The sequence below is a fragment of the Nicotiana tabacum genome, chromosome 3 (genome assembly GCF_000715075.1).
Source record: "Nicotiana tabacum cultivar K326 chromosome 3, ASM71507v2, whole genome shotgun sequence".
Lineage (NCBI taxonomy): Eukaryota > Viridiplantae > Streptophyta > Magnoliopsida > Solanales > Solanaceae > Nicotiana > Nicotiana tabacum.
Window position 1 is genome coordinate 210,024,790 of NC_134082.1, and position 8,695 is coordinate 210,033,484.

At 35.8% G+C, this 8,695-nt stretch overlaps 2 protein-coding genes across 2 annotated transcripts; both read left to right on the plus strand.

The window, feature by feature from the left end:
- The first annotated feature begins 1,715 nt into the window (after positions 1-1,715).
- On the plus strand, positions 1,716-3,416 carry LOC107768775 (uncharacterized). The gene is made up of 3 exons (XM_075248836.1): positions 1,716-2,163; positions 2,461-2,688; positions 2,779-3,416. The coding sequence occupies exons 1-3, from the start codon at positions 1,716-1,718 to the stop codon at positions 3,414-3,416; spliced, it is 1,314 nt and encodes a 437-aa protein (XP_075104937.1).
- Positions 3,417-3,425: 9 nt separating this feature from the next.
- Positions 3,426-3,866, plus strand: LOC142179042 (uncharacterized). The gene has a single exon (XM_075248848.1). The coding sequence runs from the start codon at positions 3,426-3,428 to the stop codon at positions 3,864-3,866; it is 441 nt and encodes a 146-aa protein (XP_075104949.1).
- Positions 3,867-8,695: the final 4,829 nt, after the last annotated feature.

Consider the following 8,695-nt stretch of genomic DNA (forward strand, 5'->3'; position numbering starts at 1 on the left):
CAACATGTACCCCCTCCCATATTTACTTGTTTATTCCTATTTTATTTTTTACTGCACATTATATAACTTCACAGGTTTATTTGGTAGTCTGGTCCTAGCCTCGTCACTACTTCGCTGGGATTAGGCCAGACACTTACCAACACATGGGGTCGGTTGTGCTGATACTACACTCTGCACTATGTGCAGATCCCGGAGTGGAAGCTTTTGGACCGTAGCATTGGGCGGCTGCCTTCAATCCAGTTAGAGATCCCGAGGTAATCCTGCAGGCGTCTGCATGCCCGGTGTTCTCTTCTATCTTTATATGTATTCTGTTTTTATTTACTTCAGAGATAGATTGTACTTTTCTTTCCAGACATTTGTATATAGTATTCATAGTTGGTCTGTGATATTGTGACACCGGATTCCGGGCAGAGATGTATGTTGGTATTGTCATACTGGTTTAGCTAAGTTATCAGATTAAGTCTTCCGCATGTATTTATTTATCGTTAATATTTCACTGTTGATCGCATATTAATTTAAATTGTTAAAAGTGCTAAATAAAAGAGTTAGTGATTCTATATTACGCGGCTTACGTAGCTTTCACGAGTAGGCGCCATCACGACTCCCGAGGGTGGAAAATCCGGATGGTGACAACTTAAATGGAGTACTAAATGGATAATCTTCTTCAGAAAGATTATCTATAGCGGAGTATTAAATGAACCTCCACAATATAATTATTTTCACTGATATATTAATTTCTTTACATGTTATAGGTACAAAATTAAAATTCCAAACTGATCCTTTCTGAAGAAAACAGAAGTAGTAATAATTGAAAAAGATACGGGGGAACACCACCGTCTCTTAATAAAAGCAAGTCCAGCTCTTCCAGACAGGGGCGGATCTAGTGTTATGGATACGGGGTCAATTGAACTCATTACTTTCGACAGAACCCGGGAATATACTGGGCAAAATTACTGAAATATGGTCATATATTATTGTTTGAACCCATAGACTAAATTAGGCTATGAGTTCAGTGGTAAAAGTGCTGGCAGAGTGTTGCTTATTCCAGCGAGGACTGGAGTTCGAATCTGTATGTCTACAATTTTTATTGCATTTTTATTCAAGTTACTGTTTGACTTCTTTGCTACTTTTGGACTTCTTTTGCCCCTTTCCATTTAAAGAGGCCTGTTTCTTATCCTTAAAAGATGAGGACCCATCTAATTAATACTCCATTATTCTTTATTGTATACTTCTTGTGGGGCATTTTAATAATTATAAAAAGTTGAGGATTCTTTCTTATTTCCTTGGTCTTTACAAAGCTTTAAGAGATCAAAAACTTCCACTTTTCAGAAGGTTCTTCTTTCCCAAATTTTTAAAGTTAGGGTTTCAAAAGAATCAAAGCAAAGGCTCTTCTTGTTGGACATAAACTGCAATCAATTCTCTTTATTTTGCTGGTATGATTCTATGGCTCTTTCTCAATAATAATGCAATATTTATTAATTATAAGTTAAAGGATCCGCCTCTGTTCTTGGTTCTTGAACACCCATTCTTGATTCTTGAATATTTAAAAAGTAACCCTTTTGAGTTTTGTCATTAAGTTATATGTCTAGCAATAATGTATGTTTGTTTGGATAACTAGTTAGCTCCTTCCATTCAATCTAACAAGATTAAAGTACCTCTGCTGGAGTGTAATTTGTTTTTTGTATTTTTTTAGGATCTTTTTAGTGAGGGTGGATATGATTACGAAATTTTTTAAGGCTATTCCAACTCCTCAAACTTCTGGTTCTGGTTATAGTCCTCCTACGCTGAGTTCTTTTCCAAGTCCAACTATTCATGACAATATCAATCATTCGGCAAGATTAAACAAAGAGAAAATGTTGAATTTGAATCTTGAACTCGATCCTGCAGAAAGAAAGCAAATTTCAGAGTATCCTCCGAATTTACGTGATCAAGTGAGGAGACATTATATTCAACAAGCGCCTTGTCAACCTTGTAATTGTAGATTTCCAAAAAGATATTTTGGTGGATTTATGCGTCAATTTAATCTTGAATGGTTTAACACTTCATACTCTGGATGGTTAGAATATAGTGTTAAAGTTGATGCAGCATTTTGCTTATGTTGTTACTTGTTTAAAAATGAGCATAGAGGACATGGAAAAGTTGAGGATTCTTTCACAAAGAGTGGTTTTAGAGCTTGAAATAAAACTATAGAAAGATTTAACGCACATATTAGAGAGGTAAATAGTCTTCACAATCGGTGTTTTAAGATGATGAGAGACTTAATTAATCAAGAACAATCAATTCTAACCTCTTTTGACAAGCAGTCTGAAAAAATTAAAAGTGATTATCGAGTTCGGTTGAATGCTTCGATTGATGTGACAAGATTTCTTTTAAAACAAGGAATATCTTTCCGGGGCCACGATGAAGGTGAAACTTCTACTAAAAGAGGAAACTTTGTAGAACTCTAACAATGGTATGCAGATAGGGATGATGAAGTGAAAAAGGTTGTACTACAAAGTGCTCCACAAAATAACATGATGATTGCTCCAAATATCCAAAAAAAGATTGTGAATGCTTGTGCGAAAGAAATAATGAAAGCAATAGTTGAAGATTTGAATGGAGATTATTTTGGAATTTTGGTTGATGAATCTAAGGACGTCTCTCATAAGGAACAAATGGCTCTTGTTCTGCGGTATGTCAACAAAGAGGGCAAACTTATTGAGTGATTCCTTAGTATTGTTCATGTTAAAAAAATAACTTCATCGTCATTACAAAAAGCAATCTATGATTTGCTTTTAGAGCACTCATTGAGTCCATCTCAAATACGGGGACAAGGTTATGATGGAGCTAGTAACATGCAAGGAGAAATCAATGGTCTTAAAACTTTAATTCTGAAAGATAATCCTTCGGCATATTGTATACATTACTTTGCCCATCAATTGCAATTGACTCTTGTAGTCGTTGCAAAAAAACATTGTGATGTAGATCAATTTTTTGATATTGTTGCTAATGTCTTGAATATTGTTGGAAGTTCTTTTAAGCGTAGGGATATGCTTCGAGAGGATCAGGCAAAAAAATTAGAGGAGCTACAAGTTCTTGGTGAAGTTCATACAAGAAGTGGACTAAATCAAGAACTTGGACTCCAAAGACCAGGTGATACTCGATGGGGTTCTCATTTTAAGACAGTGCGTAACTTTATTACATTATTCTCGTCTATCATTAATGTACTTGAGTTTCTTGCAAGTGAGGGTGCAAATTATCTAGAGAGATCAGTAGCAAAAAGTTTAGTGAATGACATAAGATCTTTTGAGTTTGTGCATATGATGCACTTGATGTTAAAATTATTGGCAATTACAAATGATTTGAATATGGCTTTGCAAAGAAAAGACCAGGATATTGTAAATGCTATGAAGCTTGTTGGTTTCGCCAAGAGGTAATTGCAAGGGATGAGAGAACCTAAATGGGAATCTTTGATAAATGATGCCTCTTCATTTTGTGCCAAGCATGGTATTGTGATCCCTGAAATGGATAAGAACTATCATCTTGGAAAGTCAAAGCGTAGGAGTTCAAGTGTTACATATTCTCATCATTTGTGTGTCGAAGTTTTTAATAATGTTATTGATTTGCAACTTTCAGAGCTTAACAGTTGTTTTGATGCGGTGAATAGTAATCTACTTCTTGGTATGGCTAGTTTGAGTCCGGATAATTCTTTTGGAAATTATGATAAAGAAAGAATTATGAAACTTGCTACACTTTATCCTCACGAGTTTAGTGGTTCAAAGCTTGAAGATCTCAGTTACGAGCTTGATAACTATATTCTCTTTGTGAAAGAAGACAACGATTTCTCTAACTTGAAAGGACTTGGAGACTTATTTTTTTGCTTGTGAAGTTAAGTCTAATATTGCATGTCACTACTGCAACGGTAGAAAGAGCTTTTTCTTCAATGAAGTACATCAAAAATGACTTGCGTAGCAGAATTGGTGATGAATTTTTGAATGATTGTTTAGTTTGTTATATAGAAGATGAAGTATTTGAAACTATACCTAATGATGCGATTATTGATCGTTTTCAAAGCATGACAACCCGTAGGGTACAATTGTAATGGTGATATTTATTGAATATATAATATGTTAGATGGTTCGATACTTGCTATATATATATATTGTTCGTATTTCGTTCGGTTATTATTGTATAGTAACTTGAGGTATGTGCTAGAGTTCTAAATCATGAACCCATAAAGTTAAATTCCTGGATCCGCCTGTGCCTCCAGAAACGACATTGATGTGTCCGCTCAAATTTCATCACTCATATCATAATATCTTTTTAGAATTATATACAATCAGCGCCGAATAAGTTGCCTCGGGTTGACTATTGAAAAAATGAAAGGATCAGGTTTAGGTGAAGAAAACAGAATAAACATTTCGTGAATCATATCTGAGAAGACATTGATTTGTCCTCTCAATTTGCATCATGACTTTATCTATATCATTATCTTTTATTAGAATAATTGGACGCATATCTTTTAGAATCAATTTCTGGGCCATTTTCCCCTTAAGCGGGCTCTGGCATTTTAATGCGAAATTGGTTAGTGATATAACTACTCCTAATTATAGATATTTCTCATATACTATTAATTTAATTACGAGTACAAATTTTTTTAATAATTTTCAAATCTGTAGATAATGATGTCCCACTGGAGCTTGAACCAGTTAGTTTTAGAAACCAAGACTGGTCGAATATTCACTTGTTTTAGTATTAATTCCCATAAAAGTTGATCTCAAGATTTATTGAGAAATGTTTAACAGAAAAGGAAAAAAATTATTATCTGTTTTCAGATTATGATTGAGGTCTAATTGTTGCAAATTTTCTTGTATTATCTACTGCAACGTTTATATCTGATAAAAAGTCCTATTTTCTTTTTTTGTTTTTATTTTTTGGTTTGCCTCTTCTATTTTCTCTTTTCCAACACTATGACTGGCTCCTATCTTGAGGGGGTGGGTGGGGTGAGGAAATTATTATCTGCTCTGACCTCGAAACTTCGAATGTGTACGTTTTTTGGATGCAAAACTTATACCAAATCCCCAATATGTTCTTTAGCCAAGTCTAACCAGAAATAAAGCTTGTTTGGTATCCTCAGGCACAAATCAAACATGTACCTAATAAGCTTGAAAGTTGAAATAATACAGCAAATGATTGATTGCATCAACCATGCACAAGATCTGGATAATTGGGTTCATCATATCTAATAGCTTTGACTTAAATTTTGTATATGTGTTGAGAGATTTATTAAATGAGTACAAATAATTGAATTTAAATTAAATAAGTTAAATGAATTGTGCTAAAATTGCTAACTCAAACCCATAAAATTCGAACTCTGGACCGCTAGATCTAAGCGTGTCTTACATGAGGTGTAATCTGTCGCTAGCTAGCTACTACCTAAGCTTCACTTCGGTCCACCGCCGAAAAACTCGAATGATAAGGCTTGTCGGTACTCAATTATTCTAAAGGAAAGACAAATTCATGAGTTTGAACATAGGCCTACTATAACAATCTCACTGAACACCATCCAAGGTTGTGCTGGAGTGACAAGTACTCTTTCATTTTTAATTAGAGGTCTCGGGTTCGAATCCCTATGTATGAAGTCGTCTTTGTTAGAGAGTATTTTATCTTTCAATATGAAATTTTCTCATGCGAATTCGAATTTAGTCGGATCCCAATATGAGTATCGGACACCGATTGGGAAACAAAAAAAACTTAAGAAATCATTTGTTTCTTGATTGACAGATTAAGGAATTTAAATAAAGACCAAAAAGGAAAGATAAAAGAGGAAAATGTAGTTTAAGCCTTTTAAATATTCTACTTCAATATTCAATTGTATTAACATAGACTAGAATTAAGTCGTGTACATGCTGTGGATTTGGAAAGGAAGGTGTGGGCCCATGGCATGAGCGAAGCTACATTAATTGACTATCCTTCGTAGAAAATTACATTGCGTATATAGATAAAATATTAAATTTTAAATATATATAACATATATTAAATATTCTTTTTCGAGGATTCTTTTACTTCTTTCAAGTTTAAATACCCTTAAAAAAAATCCTAGATCCGTCACTGCACGTGAGCTTATCACCCACCCTGCAGGAGGTTGCACCATAAGTATATTGTATGGTTATATGACAAAAACAAAGGATATTGGAAGATATGATAGAGAATGTAACCAAATGATTAAAATTGTCTGATGTAGTCCATAGTTTGTGAGGACCCAGATACTATTATATTTCCAAGGTGATCGTGACGGACTAATTATAATTCTACTACTGAACTACTTTTGTCATTTCTGTTTAATCTATACTTAATGATAATTAATTCTGGTAGCTTGAAACTATATGGGAAAGAGTATCATACAACGAAGTCCCAGTTAATTGACTTTTCTAGATACCACAAATAATGAAAAGGTAGATATCATCACAATTCAGAACCAAAAATTAGTACTCCTATTACAATTATTTATTGAGCTCGAAATATGTTGGATGGATCAGATTATCGCATATATAGTACTTTAGACAGTAGTAAAGGCATCATAATAAGTATCTTTTGTCCTAGACCACTTACTACTTTCAACCATTCCCTCAATCTCAGGGAGATAGACTTATGAAGAAAATTGGTCTCTTGTACAACACAATCCATGACCATATATCAAGATCTTTTTCTTCTTAAATTGTTGGAACGGACAAAAAAAATATATATATATATATAAAACAATAAAAGAATATTTCTCATTTCTAATTCATTGGAATTACACCTTTTCTGCTATGCAACATTATACAGTTAGTATTATTAAAATTCCTTGTTGGATTAGTATATGCAGTGTCGGACGTAGTATATGCACGTATGCAGAAGAATCACTAAAATTTCAATAAATTTCAATAAATTTCAAATTTCATTGATTAGAACATAAAATTGAACTCGTTAAATTTAAATTCTAAATTCGAATAAAACTTGAAACATTGGTGGGAGTTGTTTGACTCAAAAGATATCGAAACCTTTTTGAATAAATCAATCAAAAAAAATGGAGGGATAAATCTTAGCTAAGTATAATAATCTCTAGAACGAAAAATGGATAAGGAGAATACGGATAGTAAGACTTCCTTATCTATCCAGATCAACCAACCTTTTACAATAAATCTTCTCACTCGTTTATCTGAGCAAATTTACAGCAAGTATTATGGATCAGCCCAGAAGTGCCCCTTTAAAAGGTTGTTGTTCGCTATATATATAAGGAGTGAAACCCTTCTAAGCTATAAAAGACAAGTTATAAGGAATATTTGAAGGAATATTCCTAGTATCCCTTAATGAGCTTGTATTATTACAAGGGTCGTACAATCTCTTGTTTGCCTTAAGGTCGTCCTCCACAAGACGTCGAGTTACGAGGACCTCGTCATTCGTCGTACTCGTCGATGGTCGTGGTTGTTCAAATTTGGACCCATACAGTTAGTCCCTCCGCTTGTCGAGGTTGCAACTTGGTGCGTCCTCGATGAGCGGACACCATGCGTTCCTACGGAGAAATTTGATCCTTCGAGGCGTTACGACATAGCTAATGGTGTGCGGTCAGAGTGCTTAGCAAGACACCAGGCAATGCATTTTACCAAAAAATGATGTCATCTTCACGTGCGTCATCATTACGCGTGTTTTCGAGACAGGAGTTGATGGCTTGTTGCTTTGATTCTAGTGCCACTCTGTGACCTTCCGCTTCGATTCTGGCGCCACCCAATCCTATAAATAGGTAGAGGATTTTTTCCGAAAGTTCTTGGCCATTTCACTTCTGAATACCCCATCCTCATTTCTCCGAGCTTGCCCTGACAATCTTCTGCTTCTTCTTCTCACATTCTCCGTTCACAACTTCTCCTTCCTCTGTTTTTTCTTGCTGCAGTGACATTTTTTTAACGAAAACATGCCAAGGTCACATCGATCTTGTGAAGGGATTCCTGAGGCCGCCCCATTGTCCATTGTGCCCCCTTCGGGCGGTTAAGATACAGTGGTAGAATAGGGTGATAGTCTTCCTACGGTGGAGGAGTTACGGCCGAGACAACCTCAAAGACCCCCCTCCTACTCCTACCCTCTTACTCTCTGAGACGGAGCAAGCTCACATTGACGCTCTTCATGTAAAGTATGACATTCCCGCTCATGTTGACATGGTTCCAGCGGGGAGAGATTTTGTAGAGGTCCACAGACCTGGACACTGCGCTTTCTGCGAATACCCTTTCATGATTGGCTATACTTTTCCTCTCTTCCCATTAGCGGAAGAGTTCTGTAGGTTCTACCAAGTTTGCCCGGCACAACCTTCGCCGTATACGCTCAAGATACTTCTGCTGTTGACCAAGTATGCGGAGTTGGAGGAATGTGATGTTTCTATCCACCACCTTTTGCACATGTTCTCTCCTAGCTTCCACAGGGGTACCATGGTGCATTTGAGGCATCGTGGCACAAAAGGGCTGGTGGTTGGGATATACGACCGAGCAAGTCGCAAGTTTTGGCACAAGTACTTTTTTGTCAAAACTGAACACGTTGTTTCTGACTCTGCCAGGTTCCCGGAGCGATGGAATGAGACTCGTAACTGTCGCCACTCGTTTTACTCTTCCTTCGTCTGATTTTATTATAAAGTTTGTTTGCTTCTCGTTTACAGCTATATGACGTCCGCTCCATCCTATTGCTGGCA